At 37.5% G+C, this 23661-nt stretch overlaps 1 protein-coding gene across 1 annotated transcript; it reads left to right on the top strand.

Annotated features, from left to right (window-relative positions):
• The first annotated feature begins 16931 nt into the window (after positions 1 to 16931).
• On the top strand, positions 16932 to 18184 carry LOC145500877 (green-sensitive opsin-like). Its single transcript, XM_081480415.1, has one exon. It carries the CDS (start codon positions 17291 to 17293, stop codon positions 18182 to 18184), a length of 894 nt encoding a protein of 297 aa, XP_081336541.1. The 5' UTR covers positions 16932 to 17290.
• The last annotated feature ends 5477 nt before the right edge of the window (positions 18185 to 23661 follow it).

Here is a 23661-nt window from a genome sequence, read left to right as displayed (position 1 = left end):
GGCAAATATTTTATGCAGTTCTTTACAAAAATAGAGAAACAGCTGAACCTCTCGATTAATTGAACTCTTCCAAGTTGCTACAAAATTGAGCATGGTATTGCAGGCGTTCCAATAATTAGAAATTCAAAACTTTAAAGTTTTAAATACAGGTTTACATCAAATTCGCCTAGGCTGTAGCCCTAAATATTATACAGGAATCTTTCGCAACATTTTCCTTTACCGCCGAAAACAAGAAACTTATAGCTATGATCCCGTAAATGATGAGAACAATTATAGGCCAAAGAAACGACGACAAAGGTGGGCTTAAACTGTTGTATAAATTCCGGGTTGCAGCATTTAGAAAATTATTGAGGTCTGTAACTTTCAGTTGAAAGGGCCTTTTAAATAAAGACAAACATTCAGGAAGATTAAGCGGAGAAAAAACTTGGGTAAAGTTCGATGTTAAAATCAAGCGTCATATAGTCTGAGGCTGCCGAAAGGAGAAAATTTAACGAGTCGAGTATTATTGGAAATAAAGTAAGCTACATTCAATGATCCACAGTTAGTTACGTAAAAAGACCTGCCTGTATTTCTTTTTTCTTGACACATATTATACAAGATTCGTTGTCGAGCTCTAATGTTGAACCATAAAGTACAGTCACGAACACGCATCAATTCAAAATGAAACATTAAGCCCAGCGCTTAGCTCAGAGACCTAAGACAAAATTAATTCCCTTTAACCTTTAATCTCTCAACTTTTGCAAGAGTTTTGAACGTTTCGGTTTTTGGACATAGCGCGAAATCTAAAACAAATTATTCATTCAAATTATTTAAAAGAACGGAAGGTTTCTACATTTCAATATTCTCAGGTTAGATCAAGAAAAATACTGAACTGAACTCGTAATAGCCGGGTTACTTCTTGAGGTTATGCAATTGGGTAGCAGTATTTTAGAGCAGAGTTGCATTGTCCTCACCTGCTTAAACTTAAGATGCGTCAATTTTTAGTCAACAATTATTTAACTTTCCACTATTCAATATCACATAAGTGGAGGCAAAATTGTCAATTTTTTATGCTCAACCAAATGATGTCTTTGCAGGGTGACTGTTTTCCATTGCTGAGCTGCTTGTAAGACCCACTCACCAGGAACTGAAGTTTCCTATTGGCAAGGTAGGTTAAAGACACACACTGAATTTTTACTGATAATTGTTATTGTAGGTATATCCTGTTTAGTGGCGAAAAAAACATCAAGAAAAAATAGAAATGCCCAATACTATAATGAGAGCTTTTCAAAATCATTATATTTAAGTGCAAAGTCAGCCAAGAAAATATTGTAAACAATTCTCGGTGAATGCATGTCACTTCTATATTTTAAAGCAAATTTAGTTTTAACTAGACCACAGTTTTATTTTGGGTCCAAAAGACAGTCTTCGAGGCAGTAGACTCAAGATTTTCCGAAAGGTAGACAGTTCCCGGATAACAGTAAAAAGCTTTTATTCAGGGCCCCCACAATATAATAGTCGACACTGAACAGAGAGTTAGTAATTCGTCAAGGTGAAATTAGAGCCTTTGATATCCCCGAATAACTTTAAATTTCTAAGGCAGCTGAAAGGAAGTCTTAAATGAAAAGAAATTTTGAATATTTTGCTTTTTTTTTTGATAAAATAATCCATCGGCAGAATAGTTACGCCCCGGAATCAGTTTTGTACGAGCAAAGTAAACTGGTCTACATTTGGCCAAAGCTTCCCGGCGGTCCGTCAGCAAACGTTCTTACAGTTCAGTCAGAAATAAAGAAAATAATGTTAATAATAAAGAAGAATTTAATTTAATGAGGAGGAGTATTCAAAGAGTAAAAGTATGCTTCATTCTTGGCTAATATTGTTTTAAAAGCCGAAACGAACGATTTTTTGAAGACGAAAAGCATCAAGAAGATCAAGCAGCGACGAATGTTGGTGGGCGTAGCTTAATAAGTCTTAACTTCAGGCGTGATATTTTAGATGTCAGTAAAAAAGGGAATTCGGTGAGGTGCAGAATTATTGACAAGAGACGTGTGCTACCTTAACAGCGAATATTTAGACCGAACCTTAGCGCAATTTCCGAAAAAGGCTGTTGCTTTCTTTAACACAAATGAATGAGAACTTCAGATGGTCATCACCATAACAAATGATATCATTCGCAACACAACAAATGCTTTGTCGAGAAGTTTCTCATTACAAATCTGTAGAACGTTAAGTTTAAGTACTGTTTTAACACCAACAGAGAAACGTTTTGTGCGGGAAATGTTTTCAGTCTGTGATTGTTACATTCGCTCATTGCATGTTTTTTCTTTGAACGTTTTTATGGAGTTTCTATAGAAATTCTTTTGTTTTCAGATCAAGAAGCAAAATAAAAATGGTATTTAACTTATCTAGATGCCATCATATTATTTTCTCGTTACTTTTTGGTGCAATGCACGTTTTCTAGACAGTCCAAGATGGAAATTCACCAACATTATTTAAGTCAGTAGTTATTTAGCGTCGTAGAATTTTAACACTTAGTTTTCAATTACATTTGTCATTTTTCCATTAGGCCAATATTATATCTCTCTTTGAAGTTTGACTGGTTTTCATTTACACTGAGTCTATTTACCAGGATCTAAAGTTTCCTATCAAGGTGGGTTGAAGTCTATGCCAAATGGATGATAATATCCACTCTCAGTTAAAACAGATTAATATCATGGAAAGTGAATTTCTTTTTTGTGTGCAGCTAATTGAATATAGAGACATTATGGTGATGTAGTAGATCTGAACGCCATACAACGCGTTTTACGTCCCCCTTGCACTAAAATTGTTGTAAAATATTGAGGCGCTTACATGCAGCAATAGTGACGTGTTCTCAACAATGTTATAAATTTATGTCGGATCAGCAGAAAGGAACGTTTTTCCTCGAGAAATCATTTCTAACTTAACTTATTTAGGTTCTTTACCCGCCTTGTGCTATTCACAAATAGATGACAAGACATCCCGAAAAAAGCAATTTGTATTGAATGGAAAATTAAAACGTAACACAAAAAACTTGCTCATTATTAGCCGCCAGTATTTGCTTGTATCCATATCAGTCTATCTTTTTATAGAGGTGCATTACTTTTGTAAGATAGATTTTCGCTCTAACTATTAAACTCGTCTTTCTCTTTACAGCAAAAGATTATCAAATCTTTTAACACAAAGACTCACCAGAGAGAATATCTGGTTTACAATTGGGTAAGTTGAAGGCGTTTCAACTTATTTTTACTTATCTGTCCAATATTTGTTCTGGTAACTGTTTTCGTAGATGTTTGAAAAGAACTTGAATTGTTTTCTGCAGGGCTTTATAATCTTTGTTTTTCCAATGCTATAACAATCACTCTTTGAGAAAGCTTGAAAATAAATAAATACAATATATCTAGTGGACACGTTATCAACATTATTTTACCGATTCTACGCCATTTAGGACGGTCACTTCTTGCGTATTTGCTTTCTATTTTATATCAATTATCTTATTATATCATTTTCTTTACAGTGTGTATTTATTCTCCAACGAGAAATTCAAGGGGAGAGCCTCGACTAAGGTAAGTTTGAGAGTTGTTTCAACTGTTCTTTTGATACAAGTGCGGAGAAAGACATGATTGACCATCACAGTTAAACACACAACTTAAGCAGTTGTGAAATCATAACCTAGAAAAAATTCAGATTCAGCCTTGAACGGGGTTCCGGTGCAGTGCTCTACCAAATGAACCATCAAGCCAACTGGGAGCTGTTCACTTTTTGATACTCAACCTAAAATATATTGTTGTTATGCTTTGCCGTTGAGTTTTCCCAATGTTACGGATGTTCTCTCTTCCAGAATGTTTAATAATTAAGTCCATTTGAACATTATAATACCAAGAAAAGCGTTACTTAGTTCTTTGTGCGCGATTAGACATATCTACACGTTGTGGGGTGTGAATGGTTTAAATTCTTAGTTCCATTTAAACAGCATTATATCATCAATGTTACAAATTTATCTTCGGTCACAACGGGAGCATTTTAGCCTGAAAAAGATAAACAACAGCATCGTTATTTTTAATTCAGGTTCTGATTCGATTGAAGAGGCTATCCAATAAACCATTTAAAACAAAAACTAGCTCTAGTGATGGCATCAACGCTGATCGGGCGAAAAGATGGCTCCTAAGGCGAGAAGTTAAACGACGTTTGCGGAGAAAAGGAAAGACAGAATAGAGTACTGTACTCGTCTCTGAGCTGTGTAATAACCGCTTTATTTGGTTTACAATAGCAAAGATTTCTTTCAACTACGCCTGACAATCTTCTGTTGTCAGTAAATTTTGTAACCTGTTAAAGTTAAAGTAAGCTTTCTTTTTGATTTAAAGAAATAGCAAACTTGATTTAATCTTTATACAGCTTCTATATTTTTGTGGAGTGAAATCTTGTAAATATATAAGAACCAAATTTCCTTTCTTTAAGACCCCGAAATTTAAGCATACGCTTTCGGTATTTAGGGCGTACATCAAATTATTGAAAACAAACATATCAACAAACATATTAAAAACTACAACAGACCTAATTATTGAAAGCAGCATATTAAAAACTGGTTTTCAACACCTCGAAAGCCTAGGAATTACAGCACACGCTCTCGAAAATAAAATCTGCTCATTTATGCAAGCTTTTCTTCCCTAATAATTGCTTGTCTTACACAAGCAGAAGAAGAACCTGGCAATAATAATTCATTTCTTTCCACAGGCAGACGAGTAATTACTTCTAACAGTAATACGAAAAGGACAGAGCTTTGGGATGCTGTCTTTATCTTACTGCATACCCTGGATGACTGTAGGATTAGCCGAGAGTGTCGCTATAGTAACAATCATCCTCTGTACGATAATTGTTTTTATAAGAAACCGTAATCTCCGCAAGCGTAGCATGTACCTGGTGATAAATTTGGCAGTTATAGATATGTTGGTTGGAGGAGTTGCTGTGTATGGTCTGTTCTATATACCTGGGATAACGTGTAATCTGTGGAACAGGCATTCATATGAAGTTGGAACAGAATATTTTATAATTGTACTAAGCACGTTATTCGTCTTTGGTTCGTTAACAAATATTGCCATCATCGCTTTAGAACGGGTGCACGCGACTTTTTTCCCTTTTAGGCATCGTGTGCCAAAAAAATGGGTATATCGATTAATAATTGCCGCTGTTTGGGTTTCATCTGGGTTGGTAACAATAGCTTTAATACTTCTCGTACAGTTTGATGAATTATATTACGGTCTTTACTTATATTTTACATTTATTTCAATTTGCCTTTTGATCATTTGTGTTTCTTACACGTCCATTGTTATTAAAGTCCGTTGTGGAGGGCGGCCTCAACACCAAAGAAACCGGGAATTTATGATGTACATGCCATGTTACATCGGTCATGGTAAGATAGCTAAATAGTAAGCCATAAAGTGTTTGACTGAACAAACTACAGTAATCTGACACGTCTCCGCAGGGTCCGAAATTAACTTTTTTCGGCAGGCGCCAACTGGTGACTGAAATTTCTTTCGCAGTCGCCATATGGAACAATGTGGTCGCCAAAAAGTGCCAATAAAATTTTTCCTTCGCAGCGAAAAACAAACCAAAATTTTTGGTCGCCACGGGCTTGCCGGCAAAATATTTGCATTCGATGTAATCAGGAATCAAACCAGTGCTGAAATCATCTTTTGACCACTTTGACAGATCTGCATTTCCACCGTTTGACGCCCACAGAATATCTAAATCTTCATCTAATTTCTTCGCGAATGATCCGTCTCCACTTTGTAATAAATTACGGAAGGATTTCAGAACATCTTTGGACACCACATCGCCTGAATAAATATTCGTGGCGAAAGAACGAATGGGGCCTCCTTTGCTCCCACAATACGTTATGTTATGGGAAACCGCTGAAAAAACATGGCGGCGAAGCTCCGCACTGATCGCAGCTGTAAAATGTGTGGTAGATTTATGATAACAGGAAAATCGGTTTTATACTTTAAAAGCAGCGGCAAGGTAAAAAGGAAGTGACCAATTGGCGGGCGGCTTTGAATTTTATTTTAATCGATTTGGCTGAAAATCAAAGTTCTTGTTTGTTCAATTACCGTAGCATGAAATAGTTAATCGCCCGCTGGCGACCAGTTGTAAGATTCTGGTCGCCAGTGCAAAATTTTTAGTCGCATTGGCGACCAGGAAAGCGCAATTTCGGACCCTGCTCCGGATTAATGTAGATATCATCTTATTTTCTAACAGCCAATTTGATTCGTTCTTTGATACAGCCCGCACTGTGATTGGTGTGACACGCGCACATGCATAACGTCCTCACTCACCGATCACATAGCCCTTCCAACCCCCAGGAGGAATTTTTGCTCAAAAATACTCAAGTTTACCCTTTTTACACAACACAACACAACACAACTTCACCGAAAATAGAAAGAAAGAGAAAAAACCCTCTCTGACACGTTGAAAGTCTGATTTAATTAAATTGCACTTTAACTTGGTGCCACGTAGTCTTCAAAGAACATTTGAACAGTTTTCATACTTTTTACCTTTAAAATTATCGGACTGAAATGAATGTCATCAAATAAAGCTATTAAACTGCTACTGCAAAGACGTAAAAACCGTCCAGAAATGAAAGCTTCTTTTTTGTTTAATATCCTCTAAACAATAGCCGATAACTTGTCAGCTCTAATTGAATTTACTCCCGTATAAAAAACAAAACGTTTAAGTCACCATTTGTTACTAAAGATAGCAAACATCTCGTGGGAAAGAGTGGTGACGATTCGTCACCTCTAATTGAATTTACTCCCTTGTGAAAAACAAGAGTGTCAAATTACACTTTGTAACTAAAAAATAAAAATATCTCGTTATATTTGCATGCAATACGAACAAAGCAATCGTTACCTGCACTTACTATTGTAAACGTTAAAACTGTTTCAAATCTAAATAGCCTCGTCTCCTCAAAAACATGTCCCAAGAACTAGAATCAACGATTCGTGACCTCTAATTGAATTTACTCCTTATGAAAAACAAAAGTATCAAGTTACCTCTGTGACTAAAAATCAAAATATCTCGTTTCATTAGCATACTAGTAACTCACGAACTGTTTCAAACCTCAAGGCTCATCTCGTTCATAACTAAAATCCTCAGCCTAACCCACAGAAAATGTCGAAGTAAACCCAATATATGAATACTTCCTCCTCTTTTACAGAAGAATAAATATGGCCGTTCTGAACTCTATCGGGATCAAATCTTCTCACATACCATTTACCTTTACAACAAGAAATTTGATTGGCTGTTCATAGTAGATCCAATCTGATTGGTGTGACATACACACATCTCTCACTCATCCATTGACCCGTCCATAACATAACCGACGCGCCGACTAAGAGGTATTTTTACAAAAAAATTATTCAAAAATAGGCACCGTCAGTAAAAGCAAAGCTGACTGTTTTTCTCGAGCGTGAACAGTATAAACATCCAAGCGCCCGTTCGATCACTGGAATAACTCAAGTGCTTACCACTTAACAAGTTGAAACTTTTGTCCGCAGTCCTTTCCCCGAATTGTTTCTGCATTTAAACCAAAAACTTAACTCTTCAGTTTTTAGCTCTGCTGGGTTTCTGCCAGCGAGAGATGAGCCAGGAATATCATCCTCACAAAGCAAAACAGACATGTCAACCCAGTCACTTCTCCGGTCATCTGTAATTTTTATCCTACAACGCCTCGTTTTCGCGTTTGACCGCTCGCGTCGCCCCAGTATGGCCTCCATTTGGGAATACAGTTTATGTGTCACTAAATTTTGCGTGTTTTTGACCAGACGTGGGCCGTAACGAATTTGTGATTTTTTGGCGGGTTTAAAAACTATCTAAGGGTCCGGACGCACTGGACTGACAAAATTTGTTTGGCCCTTCCAAAAATCTCGGCAAAATTTGTCTCTGCCAAATTTTTCATTTGTCAAGCGTGGGCGCACTGAATCACAGCAAAATATTTGTTAACCACAAGTGTCAATCACATGGAAACTAACACCAGCAGCTTGGCTGCTTTCAATTTGATTACATGTAGTCGTGAAACTTGCACTTGTACTTGTACTCGACTGACTCGGGTGGACATACGGATGTACAAATTGAGCAGAGCTTGGTCCTGGAGATGCAGCTGGAACGTTAACGTAGACTTGGGAACCGTAGTAGTTGTACTGTGCGAACGGATCGTCATGGAGCATACCGAGGTACGAATCTTCCATGTTTATCGTTTGATTGCCGCGCAAATACAAATTTAATTTTGGCGGGCTTCGGACTGAACTACTCCGACTAAAATAGAGATAAAATTTTCTTGATTGACATTTTCCTTCAAATCATAGCCTGTAAATTGACAAATCTGTCAGATTTCTCGCCTGACAAAAATTTGTCCTGCTCCGAGGCAGGACGACGGCGTCTTTTAACTTTGGTAAGCCTTGACAAAATTTGGTAGATCTAAAAATCACCGGAAGCGCTTGTCTCAGGGAATTGATGACAGATTTTTTCGCAAAATAAGCAAACATTTGCCCAGTGCGTCCGGGCCCTTAGAAAAAAAAACCCACCACGTTTCTAGGCTTACCATAGGCTAGACTTTCTCTAGGCGAAAAATGAAAATTTTTGATTTTTTTATCATGTGCGATATGGCTTGGTCTTAGTAGACATTCCCTCTTAAGCTGCATTTAATTAACGCGATTATTTTTAAATCGCGTTAATAAAGTGCATCGTTAATTTCCTACAATAATGTAGTTTACTTTTCTCATTCGCGTAAAAGTCATTTCATGACCTGATTTATCAAAGCGGCAAACACCGATTTGGTTATTTAGGTTCCCTGGGATATTACCAAGACCCTATATACGCCCGCTGCATGCAAATTTTGCTCTCTCGCAAGTCTTCTCTACTCGACGGTAAAATTAAAGCGAGTTTCTCCACCCACCTTCCCTTCAGCGATAGCGACGCTAGCAAATCTCTTCTCCTATTCTCAATCTTAGTTTCATTTAAGCTGCGGTTCTTTTAGTTGAAGTTTCGGCAATGTGAACATCATCCTGAACAATCCAAACACTACTTTGGTCCTCTAACTTTTACCAAGCTAAGATTACACTAAAACTCAATTGAGTATTTTGAGTTTGTTTGCCTACATTTTTATTAATTCGAACAAACGGATATTTCGTTGAAAATTCTAGAAACCAGATGAAACTTTTTCGTTCCACTTACAACAACAACTTCATTTGTACTCATTCAGCTAGAAATTGAATGAACAAAAATAAGTTTAAAATAAAAAGAGTACATGGCTGCCCGAAATAACCTTAATGGGCTAAAAAGACTGGGCAGCCATGCTTAGTGATTTAAACAATTATTCGCCCAACTGATTGAACTTTATAGTCAATCACAAATACGCACGCAAAGCATGAACTAGTTCTTTAAGAGGCCATTTCCGAGTTTCTTTGTGCCTCTTTTTCAAAGCGAGTCTTTCCGCAAAACCTTTCTTGTGAAAATGAGTTTGATTTGCATGAAAATCAACTTGTAGGCGGAACTCATTTCCATATGAATGGTTTAGCACGTAGACTCGTTTTGATACAGAGGCAAAAGACGACTCGGAAATGGTCTACCGGCAGACCATGTACGAAGTATGAAGCCAATCAGTAGAAACCTAAGCCTTAAGCGTAACCTTATTTATTTACTTATAACACGCTTATCCTTTTCGTCCCGGCTGGGACATAAGGGCGCAGTCATACAGCGCCACTGAACCCTGTCCTGTGCTTTGTTTTGTGTTTCGTCCCATAAGATCTTGATCCATTTCTTCCAGCTCCTTCAACAATGTCCTCCTCCAAGTAGTTTTTGGCCTGCCTCTCTTTCTTCTCCCAATCAGTGTCCATCTCAAGGCCACTTTTGTTGTCCTTTCATTGGCGGCAACCTCAGTACATGACCAGGCTATCGTAATCTGCGATTTTAATCCCTTTTTATCCTGGGCTTTTTGTCCCTTCTCGAGTGTGAACCGGAGGGAATGGGGTGGGGTGTTGGTGCACCCCGCTTTCTTTGTCCATAAATTTTGACTTGGCAATTATACTTACACATCTTGAAGAGCATCTAAATTTGTTGAAGAACTGTGAATTTTTTTACTTAAAATATCTATAAATATCCAACATCATTCAAAAACAGAAATTTAAACTCTGAAAAACACCAAATTTTGACGAAAATATAGTTACTGTAAAAATTCCATGTCACGTGAACAGACTTTTGAGATACCAATGCAACAGATATATCTATATCTAGTCTTTAAAGAAATAATTCCTTTTTCAGAGTTAAATTCATGGCACGCTATTTGGCCGTTCCTAGAATTACCATTAAAACGAAAGTTTAACTCCAGTGGGAGACTAGGGAAAAGGGCAGGCAGACAGTCACTTCCATGGATTGAAAAAGGTGGCCAAGCGAGCCTGTACACTTTACAATAACAAGGGGGAAAGGAGGGAAAGCCGGTTAAATCGAACACGTGATCAGATCGAGTTCTCGCAACATTCTATTATTCAACGGCATAGCATATTGACAGTTTGTTTACACAAAGGTATTTAGTTCAGAATTAATGCAATTACTGTTCTCCCGTGTTAGAGGTTGAATCAACTTCCCGACAATGCTGTTTGTGTATGTGTGTGTGTGTGTGTGTGTGTGTGTTTTTTTTGTTTTTGTTTTTTTATTAGCAACGCTGTTTAGAGAGTCTTTAGACATATTTCATGGTATATTTCCGGATACATTTTTTTTACCATGGATAACACTTCTTGCATGTTTAGTGGAGAGTTCTTATGCGGAAACTTCAGTTTGAAGCGTGATGTTTGTCTTTTTGTCACAGACAGATGAAAAGCGAAACGGAAAAATATTCAGCTAATTACTATTTAACGCCAGAGCATTTTGACATATTCTTGACATTTAATTCTTCTACTTAATTACGCAATATCTTATAGTTTGCAGTGACTGTTCTTAATCAGCGCTGAGACCAATCGCTAAAGCCCAGGTCAAACGGCGCATGATATTTGATGATATTTGATGATAGTCGGTGAAAGTTCAGGGAAAATCATTCAGCTATCATCGACTATCATACGCCATTTGTCGACCGGGACTTAAGAAGTTCCTTCTTGACAAGGTAGGCCTCATGACATTATAAACTTTTTTGCTGATTCTTTTTATTACATTGCGATAGTCAAACCATTTGGCCCAGTCAGTTAGGATGGTTGCTGCGTTAAAAACATTGTATTAAATTCAAAGTAGAAACCGAGAGAAAGTCTTGCATTAACTTTTGAATTAATTCGTTTTCACTCTTTCTTTTTTCTTTCAATGCTATCAAAGCAGACAGTGGGAATATACCCGTGAAAATAAAGTCTTTTTAATTAAAAGCGGCCCATGTTAAAAACATCACACTTAGTGAAACCCGTATACTCTGCATTGCAGTTATTTTACCGTTTTGGAGAAAACTTTAAGTTTACGTTTTGCTTAACTCTGTTAACTGTCCAATATCTGAAAACACAACAGAGTTCGAATGGCAAGTGTCCTGTGATGTGTTGGTGAGGGCAAATATTTTATGCAGTTCTTTACAAAAATAGAGAAACAGCTGAACCTCTCAATTAATAAAACTCTTTCAAGCTGCTACAAAATTGAGCAGGTATTGCAGGCGTTCCAATAATAAGAAATTCGAAACTTTTAAGTTTCGAAAACAGGTCTACATTAAATTCGCCTAGGCTGTAGCCCTAAATATTATAATGGATCTTTCGCAACATTTTGCTTTACCGCTGAAAACAAGAAAGTTGTAGCTATCCCGCCAAGAACAACTGTAGGCCAAAGAAACGACGACAAAGGTGGGCTTAAACTATTGCATAAATTCCGGGTGGCAGCATTTAGAAAATTATCGAGGTCTGTAACTTTCAGTTGAAAGGGCCTTTTGAACGAAGACAAGCATTCAGCAAGATTAAGTAGAGAAAGAGCCTAGGCAAAGTTCGATGTTAAAATCAAGCGTGATATAGTCTGAGGCTGGTGAAATGAGACAATTTAACGCGTCGAATATTTTTGGAAGGAATTAAGTAAGCTACATGCAATGATCCACAGTTAGTTACGTAAAAAGACCTGTATTTTTGTTCTTGACACAGATTAGAACAAGAAAAACTCTGAACTGAACGCGTAATAGCCGTGTTGCGTCTCGAGGTTGCGCAATCGGGTAGCAGTATTTTAGAGCAGAGTTGCATTGTCCTCATCTGCTTAAAATGAAAATGCATCACTTCACACTACTCAATATCACATAAGTGGAGGCGAAATTGTCAATTTTTTATACTCAACCAAATGATCTCTTTGCAGGGTGACTGTTTTCCATTGCTGAGTGGCTTGTAAGACCCACTCACAAGGAACTGAAGTTTGCTATTGACAAGGTAGGTTAAAGACACACTGAATTTTTACTGATAATAGTTATTGTAGGTATATCCTGTTTATTGAAGAAAAAAAAATGAAGAAAAGAGACGAATGCCCAATGCTATAATGAGAGCTCTTCAAAATCGTTATTTAAGACCGAAGTCAGCCAAGGGAATACTGTAAACAATTCTCGGGGAATACAGTCACTTCTATGTTTTATAGCAAATTTAGTTTTAAGTAGCCATCAATTTTATTTTGGCTCCAAACGGCAGCGTGATTACAGTATTGTTTTTTCTGTACCACCAATCAGTAAACTCTGTCCAAAACAGCTGGACGTTGGGGCAAGTTACGAAGAGATGTGTAATTGTTTGCTTTTCAGCACATAAATGACAGCGGTCGTGCTCTTTAATACCGAATTTATGTAATGCAGCATTGGTGGGTAAAATATGGTGTACAATCTTGAACTGAAACATCGAGAGTTGAATATCTTTAGTGGCCTTGAAAGGCATCATGTACGTTTGATAAATTTGCTGGTCGTTCAAATTAGCTCTTTTCAGTCTCGGCGGTGGCAGAAACGAACTTCTTTTCAACAAGGTAGTTAGTAGCAAGTTTGCAAGAGAGCTTCTCAAGGGGAATTCTATCCATGTTTGTAGGTTCCTTCAAATGCGGCTGTAATTTGCCTTTCAAAGTTTTAATCCAGTTAGATGGAATTGCTTGGCATAAACCGTAATAGGTTAGAAAGTTAGTTTTAAGGGCAAAGTGAGAGCAGAAATCTCGGTAAGATGTAAATGTGTCACCGTTGAAGATATCTCTAATTTTTTCTACACCCGCTTCATGCCATTCTTTGTAGTACACTGAGTAGTTACCAATCCTGATGAATCTATTGTTTCAAAGAATTTCATCAAGTATTTCCTCTTCTGAGGACGGAGTAAACAAATTGATTGACTGCCAAGCCAACAAGGCTTTCTCGTAAAATTTGAGAGGAATTCTTACATTGAGATTTTTGAGATCAAAATTGCACTTAAGGAGAAATTTGCCACCACATTTTTCTAACATGGAAACAGGGATATGCGTCCAGCTCGCGGAAGGGTAACCGTTATCAAGTCTTCGGATCCAGGTCGCTTTGAGAGCGTTGTTTATTGCATCAAAATCAGGCAGTAGACGTAAGTAAACGGCAGTCTTCGAGGCAGTAGACTCAAGGTTTTCCGAAAGGTAAACAGTTAAAAAATTTTACGTAACTAACAGTTTGTTTTGTATATTTAATCTTGTACCAAGTTTGTGATACTTATGTGTACCAATGTATTTGTTGTGCCTCTTTCCTGACCCTTACATTTTTAATTATTATAATTACGGTCACCCAACTAGTTTAGCTTTTTAGTTATTTTGGGTGTCCCACTACTGTATGTACTGTACTGTTTATTTATATATTTATAATTATAATCTTGCAAATTCTTTTAGTTGTTTACAGTAGTAGAAATAAACTGTTGCTGTTATAAACTGTTGTTGTTACCGGATAACAGTGAAAAGCTATTATTCAGGGCCACCACAACATAATAATCGACACTGAACAGAGAGTTAGGAATTCGTCAAAGTGAAATTACAGTCTTTGATATCCCTGTATAACTTTAAACTTCTAAGGCAGCTGAGAGGAAGTCTTAAAGGAAAAGAAATGTTGAATAATTTGGGTTTTTTTAATAAAATAATCCATCGGCAGAATAGTTACGCCCCGAAATTCGTTTTGTACTAGCAAAGTAAACCGATCTACATTTGGCCAAAGCTTCACAGCGGTCAGTCAGCGAAGGTTCTTACAGTTCAGTCATATATAAAGAAAATAATGTTAATAATAAAGGAGAATTTAATTTAGTGAGGAGGAGTACTCAAAGAGTAAAAGTATGCTTCATTCTTGGCTAATATTGTTTTAACAACCGAAACGAACGATTTTTTGAAGACGAAAAGCATCAAGAAGATCAAGCAGCGACGAATGTTGGTGGGCGTAGCTTAATAAGTCTTAACTTCAGGCGTGATATTTTAGATGTCAGTAAAAAAGGGAATTCGGTGAGGTGGAGAATTATTGACAAGAGACGTGTGCTATCTTAACAGCGAATGTTTAGACCGAACCTTAGCGCAATTTCCGAAAAAGGCTGTTGCCTTCTTTAACACAAATGAATGAGAACTTCAGATGGTCATCACCATAACAAATGATATCATTCGCGAAGCAACACAACAAATGCTTTACCAAGAAGTTTCTCATTACAAATCTGTAGAACGTTAAGTTTAAGTACTGTTTTAACACCAACATGCAGAGAAACGTTTTGTGCGAGAAATGTTTTAAGTCTGTGATTGTTACATTCGCTCATTGTATGTTTTTTCTTTGAACGTTTTTATGGAGTTTCTATAGAAATTCTTTTGTTTTCAGATCAAGAAGCAAAATAAAAATGGTATTTAACTTATCTAGATGCCATCATATTATTTCCTCGTTACTTTTTGGTGCAATGCACGTTTTCTAGACAGTCCAAGATGGAAATTCACCAACATTATTTAAGTCAGTAGTTATTTAGCGTCATAGAATTTTAACGCTTGGTTTTCAATTGCATTTGTCATTTTTCCATTAGGCCAATATTATATCTCTCTTTGAAGTTTGACTGGTTTTCATTTACACTGAGTCTATTTACCAGGATCTAAAGTTTCCTATCAAGGTGGGTTGAAGTCTATGCCAAATGGATGATAATGTCCACTGTCACTTAAAACAGATTAATATCATGGAAAGTGAATTTCTGTTTTTATGTGCAGCTAATTGAATATAGAGACATTATGGTGATGTAGTAGATCTGAACGCCATACAACGCGTTTTACCTCCCCCTTGCACTAAAATTGTTGTAAAATATTGAGGCGCTTACATGCAACAATGGTGACGTGTTCTCAACAATGTTATAAATTAATGTCGGATCAGCAGAAAGGAACGTTTTCCGCGAGAAAAGGAAAATATTTCCTTTTTTAAATCATTTCTAACTTAACTTATTTAGGTTCTTTACCCGCCTTGTGCTATTCACAAATAGATGACAAGACATCCCGAAAAAAGCAATTTGTATTGAATGGAAAATTAAAACGTAACACAAAAAACGTGCTCATTATTAGCCGCCAGTATTTGCTTCTATCCATATCAGTCTATCTTTTTATAGAGGTGCATTACTTTTGTAACAGATTTTCGCTCTAACTGTTAAACTCGTCTTTCTCTTTACAGCAAAAATTTATCAGATCTTTTAACTCAAATACTCACCAGAGAGAGCATCTTGTTTACAATTGGGTAAGTTGAAGGCGTTTCAACTTATTTTCACTTATCTTCGCAGTATTTGTTCTGGTAACTGTTTTCGTAGATGTTTGGAAAGAACTTTAATTGTTTACTGCTGAGCTTTGTAATCTTTGTTTTTACAATGCTATAACAATCACTCTTTGAGAAAGCATGAAAATAAATAAATACAATATATCTGGTGGATACATTATCAACATTATTTTCCCGATTCTACGCCAGTTAGGACGGTCACTTCTTGCGTATTTGCGTTCTATTTTATATCAATTATCTTATTATATCATTTTCTTTACAGTGTGTATTTATTCTCCAACGAGAAATTCAAGGGGAGAGCTTCGACTAAGGTTAGTTTGAGTGTTGTTTCAACTGTTCTTTTGATACAAGTGTAGAGAAAGACATGATTGACCATCACAGTTAAACACACAACTTAAGCGGTTGTGAAATCATAGCCTGGAAAAAATTCAGATTCAGCCTTGAACGGGGTTCGAACCCGTGACCTCTGTGATACCGGTGCAGTGCTCTACCAAATGAACCATCAAGCCAATTGGGAGCTGTTCACTTTTTGATACTTAACCTAAAATATATCATTGTTATGCTTTGCCGTTGAGTTTTCCCAACGTTACGGATGTTCTCTCTTCCAGAATGTTTCATAATTAAGTCCATTTGAACATTCTAATACCAAGAAAAGCATTACTTAGTTCTTTGTGCGTCATTAGACGTATCTACACATTGTGGGGTGTGAATGGTTTAAATTCTTAGTTCAAGTTAAACAGCATTATATCACCAATGTTACAAATTTATGTTCGGTCACAACAGGAGAATTTTAGCCTGTAAAAGATAAACAACAGCATCGGTATTTTAAATTCAGATTCTGATTCGATTGAAGAGGCCATCCAATAAAACATTTAAAAGAAAAAATAGCTCTAGTGATGGCATCAACGCTGATCGGGCGAAAAGATGACTCTGAAGGCAAGAAGTTAAACGACGTTTGTGGAGAAAAGGAAAGACAGAATAGAGTGGTGTATTCGTCTCTGAGCTGTGTAATAAGCACTTAATTTGGTTTACAATAGCAAAGATTCCTTTCAACTACACCTGACAATCTCCTATTGTCAGAAATTTTGTAACCTGTTAAATTTAAAGTAAGCTTTCTTTTTGATTTAAAGAAATAGCAAACTTGATTTAATCTTTACACAACTTCTACATTTTTGTGGAGTGAAATCTTGTAAATATATAAGAACCAAATTTCCTTTCCTTAACACCCCGAAATTTAAGCATACGCTTTCGGTATTTAGGGCGTACATCAAATTATTGAAAACAAACATATCAACAGACATATTAAAAACTACAACAGACCTAATTATTGAAAGCAACATATTAAAAACTGCTTTTCAACACCTCGAAAGCCTAGGAATTACAGCACATGCTCTCGAAAATAAAATCTGCACATTTATGCAAGCTTTTCTTCCCTGGTAATTGCATGTCTTACATAAGCAGAAAAAGAACCAGGCAATAATAATTCATTTTTTTCCACAGGCAGACGAGTAATTACTTCTAACAGTAATACGAAAAGGACAGAGCTTTGAGATGCTGTCTTTATCTGACTGCATACCTTGGATGACTGTATGCTTAGTCGAGTGTGTTGCTATAGTTATACTCAACCTCTGTACGATAATTGTGTTTATAAGAAACCGTAATCTCCGGAAACGTAGCATGTACCTGGTGATAAATTTGGCAGTTATAGATATGTTTGTAGCAGGAGATGTTGTCTTTCTTCGGTTCTATTGGCCTGGAGTATTCTGTAATCTGTGGAAGGGGCATTCATTTGAACTTTGGACAGGTTATTTTCTAATGGTACTAGGAAAGTTATTCGTCCTTGGTTCGTTTATGAACATCGCCATCATCGCTTTAGAACGGTTGCACGCGACTTTCTTCCCTTTTAGGCATCGTGTGCTAAAAAAACGGGTATATCGATTAATAATTGCCACTGTTTGGGTTTCATCTGGGTTGGTAACAATAGCTTGTATACTTCTCGCACAGTTTGATGAATCATATTACTTTGCTTACTTATATGTGACATTTTTTGCAATTTCCCTTTTGATCATTTGTGTTTCTTACACGTCCATTGTTATTAAAGTCCGTTGTGGAGGGCAGCCTCAACACCATGGTGCAACCAGTAGAGAAAGAAAACTGACCATGACATTGTTAATTGTGACTTTTGTATCTCTTCTGTTGTGCCTGCCATACGTTATATTCCGTTATGTCGTTTTTATTACCAAATTTAAAATATATCAGTCTCTGTCCTTTTCAGTGGATTTTCATTTAAATTCTGCATTGTTGGTTTTATTTTATGCAAACTCTCTAGTAAATCCTATATTATACACTATCCGCATGCCAGAATACAGATCAGCTTTACTTGCTCTCTTCTGCAAACAACCTCAGCAGCAAAGACAAGTTGTAGTTCCTCTTCGTGACATGTAATGCAGATACTATGAAAAGCTATTCCAGTTTCTCTGTCCAGCTTTGTTGTTTTCAAACATTACATTAACCCACATTTTATAGATGAACGAGCACGATGAGAGAACAAAAGAATTATCGTCGTGAGAAAGTCTAACCTACAGCAGATGAACATACAATGGAATCCGTATTTTTTGAACCTCTAATGGAAACGAAAATTAGAGCGAAAAATCGGACTGTTGGAGAAATCAGAGGTAAAGGTAGAGTGTTCGGGTGAGGAGTGGGAAACGAGTTTTGGTTATAGTTATCGGGAGTTTTCAGAAAATGAGGGCTCGAGAAATCGCGATTTCATTGTAGTTTAAAGGAAAATAAACAAGACGCTGTGCTCTAGGAACAAAAGTATATCTGGTGTTTTATTGCCTATATCTTAAGTTTAAGAGTAGGTGACTAAAATTGATGTTAAGTTAATTGACGATTTAATTTATAGTCATGTTATACCATCTTGAGTGCGATTATGGTATTGCGATTTTCTAGCACTCAACGTGTCAAATAGTTAATAGTCTACATGACTCGGTAGAGAACGATTTGGTTCAATTAGTTAGTAAATCTACCAGGCGATGAACCTTGTATAATTGAGTCTGATGATGGTATAGAATAATACCGAAATGTAATATCGCTAATTTTCCTTGCATGTGCTACCTATATATAATTAATCACAATGCAGTTACTCGGATTAACCTTTATCCTTTATGTAAATAACAAGCTCCTGCATATTAGAACGTAAAGAGGCGCTTTATTTCAAGGGAGTTTCCCGTTCGCAAATAGAACACTTCAAACTTGTCCCGGGGCCGCTTTTTCCTTTTAAAGTTTCGGAAGGGCGGGAAAAGCCATGGAGAAAAAAACAGTGAAATGCAAACAAACAAAAACAAACAAACAAGAAATAAACTAAAACAAATGCAATTTGCTCAAAGAATATTGAGCAGAAATCTTTTTGCTGGTTGACTTCGCCAACATTTTCTCCATCGAAATTTATTCTTACTGAATTACTTCATTTGGTTTATATTATCAAGGGACCAATGACATAGCAGAACGTACCGGCCAACACAAGGTATTTGTCTGTCCTTCCACTTTCGAAGGGAAAAGGGTCCTAGGTTGAATGATGGTATAATACATTTTAAATGTACAATATGAAAATTTGATAGATGTTTAAAAGCATACTTAGTGCTATATAACATATTAGATTATGATAAAGATAAATAAAAGTAGCAATGACGCTACCAATTGACTCTGTCTTTGTTTGGATTTGTTATTTAAAAATTATTAGGAAACCGACTTTTTTTTTTTTTTTTTTTTTTTTTTTTTTGACAACCACTGCAATTCAGACGCGCACCTTAACCCTACAGTCATCTCCTTTAGTGACTCAAACCTTTTTACACTATTCTAGATGGCATATGAATCCACCGGAAGTTGAAAACGCATGATGAACAAGATACTTGACAACGGTTTCATGTTCTATTGTGAATAATCGATGTACGGGTGAAGTTGGGAGGGCAAGAAAGAAGATTAAGGAAATGCCGGAAAATTCCGGTTATAAGACCCCCTCCGATGGTTTGCACGTATGTTGTGCGTTTGTATTTCATAATAAAAAAAACTCGATTTCTCAGAGGATCTTTCGCAGCTACCCTGCGAGCAGAGTCGTTTCGGATCTTATTCGTAACCTATTCGCAGTCGATCTAACGGCGCTGAGTCGCGTAAAGCAGACTACGCTTTCGTCTTCAGGCGAGAAGAAAAATTTGTAGGGCTAGACGACGAGAAGTTTACAAGGTAGAGTGGCTCAAATATCGAGAATGAGGAAATCCATCGGAGCAATGCAGCTCATGTAGTGGAGGTTTGCCAGTTCTTGTACCTCATACAGTGTGTCGTAGCGGTGAACCAATAAACCAGACGAGAGATATGTTTAGCACATCATGTTATGAAGACTCGAAGACTAGAACAATTTAATAAAAACTTAACTAGTGAGCAGCACTCTGCGAACTGTAGTTGTGTAACTTCTTTATTTCTCCTATGCGTTTCGTGTGACTAACGCACGCTTCGTCAGCAAGTTTAACAATACAACCGAAGCACCTATATATATACCTAACTCGTACAAGAGTTTACATTTCGTAGGAACACACCTACGGATATACAGATAGGAATGACAAACTCCGCGGTAATGCGTCTAGGAAACAGGCGGTAAATTTCGGCAAGGTGTGACATATTTTGTGCGTGATTTAATTTTTGGGCTCACAGTTTTAGGTTTTTTTTTTTTTTTGAATTTCTAGCTTAGCGACCGGGCTATCGTGACAAAGTTGTCTCCAACCGCATCAAAAAATACCCCGTGCCTCTCGACGGTTGGAGGCCAAGATAATCGGTTACGGATCGAGACGGAGCAAAAATGGAAAACAAGAGCTGGAAAACTAGCGGTTCTCGGGTGGTTAAGGTAAACTTATTTGAAACCTTGGGAAAAAGCGAATGGGAAGAAGAGTTAACGACGGCTGCCATGAGGCAATTTTAACGAGATTAGAACATTTTTGTGGAATTTATGGCACTTTCAGTGCGGGCCGTCTGGCCAGTAGGTCGCCTTCCTAAGTTTCGTTTCTCTTTAGGGGAAGCAAACCCCCAGAAAGTAACACTCGCCTAAATGGCTCTAAACCACCTCCAGAAACCCAGAGACATAAAAATAACGCAATGCAATGTAAGCCATTTTATTCCAATTATTTCCTCCACCTAGCATTTAGAGTAATTTTCTAAACTAAATCGTGATGACCTTGGATTTCAGTGAAATCGCAAGGGGAAAAATAATTGAACGTTCGGTTTCGAGCTTGCTGGCCGAAATATACCCCACTTAATTTCAGCACTGAAAAAGTAGCCGAGACCGGCTTACGCGCAGCTTGATTTTGGCAACCTTAGACTTGATTTCCAAGAACTTGGACGATATTTCGCAGTCCCAGGGAATTTAAAATAAATCGTGAGGACCTTGGTTTTCGGTGAAATCGCAAGGGGAAAAATAATTGAACGCTCGGTTTCGAGTTTGCTGGCCGAAATATAGCCCCACTTAATTTCAACACTGAAAAAGTAGCCGAGACTGGCTTACGCGCAGCTTGATTTTCACTAACTTAGGCTTGATTTCCAAGAACTTGAACGATATTTCCCAGTCCCGGGGACTCTAAACTAAATGGTGATTGTGGCGTGACACGCGTGGCGATAGTCATGTGATTAGCAGTCACGTGTACCTTGGTGCCTCGTGGCGCAGCAGTTGTTGTAGGGCAAAACCCGAACTGGACATTAAAAGTTTTGTTGTAGTTTCAGCCCGTAGCTCTGTGATTTTATTGTCATCACAACTCAACAGTGATGACCTTGGTTTTCATTGAATTTGTCAGGGGAAAAATAATTGATCGCTCGTTTTCGAGCTTGCTGGCCGAAATATAGCCCCATTTAATTTCAACATTGAAAGAATAGCCGAGACCGGCTTCCGCGCAGCGTAATTTTGACCAACTTAGGCTTGCCCATCAATGAGGAACATAATTATTAAGAAATAGAAAACATGTACCCTGTTTCTATCGAATCATGGAAACACGAGTGGAAGTTTGGGACAACAAGAAATGCTCTGGGAACACGCTCCGTCAAGCAAGTGTTTCCACAACATTTTTGTGTTCTTCCAAACTTTCACGAGTGTTTCTATAACTTGAGAGAATTATGGAGAACATGTTTTCTATTTCTTTTAGGAAATACGGCGACGAAAAAAAGAAAAAAAAACTTGTTTACTTTGATCATCAAAATCTAAATTCTCTTTGCTTGCGCCATCATTACGTCAATAGCTGGTGCTAGTTCTGTGTTTCTATCGAGTTAGGGATACATGATTTAAAACCGATCAGCGCACATATCTTTTAAGCTATTATTCTAATACATGCTCTTGTTTTCAGGAGGATTTGAGCGTTGTGCATACATCAGTTGTACCCTCGTCATGCAAGGATTCATCCCTGATCAAGCCCTCAGAGATCTTTGGCCAGCACAACCCCTTCGTCACACCCTGTTCTGTGCCATCTGAAACTGTAGTAAGTGGAAAAAACGCAGCACAAACTACACGCGTTGAACATTTCTTATGTCCTAGTGCTGTGGATATCCAGGTGACTTGTGGCTCTCAAGTGTTTACTTTAGCCTTCAGTATGTCATTAAGTAACGCTTAAAATGCCATACATTGTTCAAAAGAAATGATAAGCATCTATTTCCTTGTTACAAATTCAATGCATTGTGAGGCAACAAGTGTTGGGAAGTAACAGTGTGATAAACTAGTGTTTATTGTCTTGATGGGGCATCAGATTCGTAGCCTAAAGCAGGGGTTTCATTAACATTTTCAGCACGAGGGTTAATGGTTTTCACAGGCGGGAAAAACTTCTTAAACTGAACTTCTTTATAAGAAAACCTTTCCTTTAGGTGGTCATCCCCACAGCTGGTCAATTTGCCGACTGCCCAGCCCTTAATGAAACCCGTGACCCCTGCTGAAGTGGATGCAGAAGTTTCCTACATGTGAGGGATGTCTGCATGCAGGGAACAGTTTCTTAGAATTGCAGCAACATTTATGTTGGAAATAAGCACAACTTATGATGATATACAAATATTAGTTTAGCCAGAATAGGAAATTAAAATTACTGCACCTTTCATTAACACACCAAGTCTACTCAATCAATGGTTTCCTGTTTCCCTACCATCAATTATCTTAGTGGACCTCTCAAGAAACAGAAGTTTGCATGTACTTCAGTGGGTTTAAAAAGTCACGTCTGTGGGGTATGATTGGTAGATTTTATTTTATTTTGTTTGTGTAATTTGTGGGAGTTGCATTGGGCTCATGGGTGGTGCGCTGGCCTCCAGATTGAGCGGTCTGGATTCAAGCCTTGGCCTGGGACATTGCGTTGTGTTCCTGGGCAAAACACTTTACTCTCACAATGCCTCTCTCCACCCAGGTGTATAAATAGGTACCGGCGGATCTTATGTTGGGGGTAACCCTGCGATGGACTAGCATCCCATCCAGGGGGGAGTAGAGATACTCCTAATCGCTTCATGCTACAGAAACCGGGATAAGCTCTGCCCTGATGAGCCACTTGGCTCTTGTGTGGACTTAAGCTACCTTAGTTCCCCAATACAAATCTCAAATCTTGTCAGTTTACAAACTTAGTAAATAAAGTAACTATTGTACCAGGGTAGCCAATTCAGCGAGAAGGCTGGTATCCAAAGGTGCCCTGGTAAATAGAGATATGTGCAATTTATAAAATCCTAAAAATATAATAAAGGTCCGGTAATACGGGCAACATTTTTCTTCAACTTGTCTCACAACATTGTTGCATTGCAAGTTGAAACACATTGTTGCGCGTATTACCACGTTTGTGACCAACTTGTCTCGCAGCAAAATACAGTGTTGCAAGTTGAGGCAACATGTTGCGCAAAGTAGACTCGAGTTCTACTTT

Source organism: Orbicella franksi, chromosome 10 (genome assembly GCF_964199315.1).
Source record: "Orbicella franksi chromosome 10, jaOrbFran1.1, whole genome shotgun sequence".
In the NCBI taxonomy this organism is placed as follows: domain Eukaryota; kingdom Metazoa; phylum Cnidaria; class Anthozoa; order Scleractinia; family Merulinidae; genus Orbicella; species Orbicella franksi.
This window is presented reverse-complemented; position numbering and strand designations above follow the sequence as displayed.

Excerpts from the sequence above, each read along its gene's own strand:
- LOC145500877 (XM_081480415.1), top strand. The coding sequence starts at position 17,291 with ATGCTGTCTTTATCTGACTGCATACCTTGGATGACTGTATGCTTAGTC.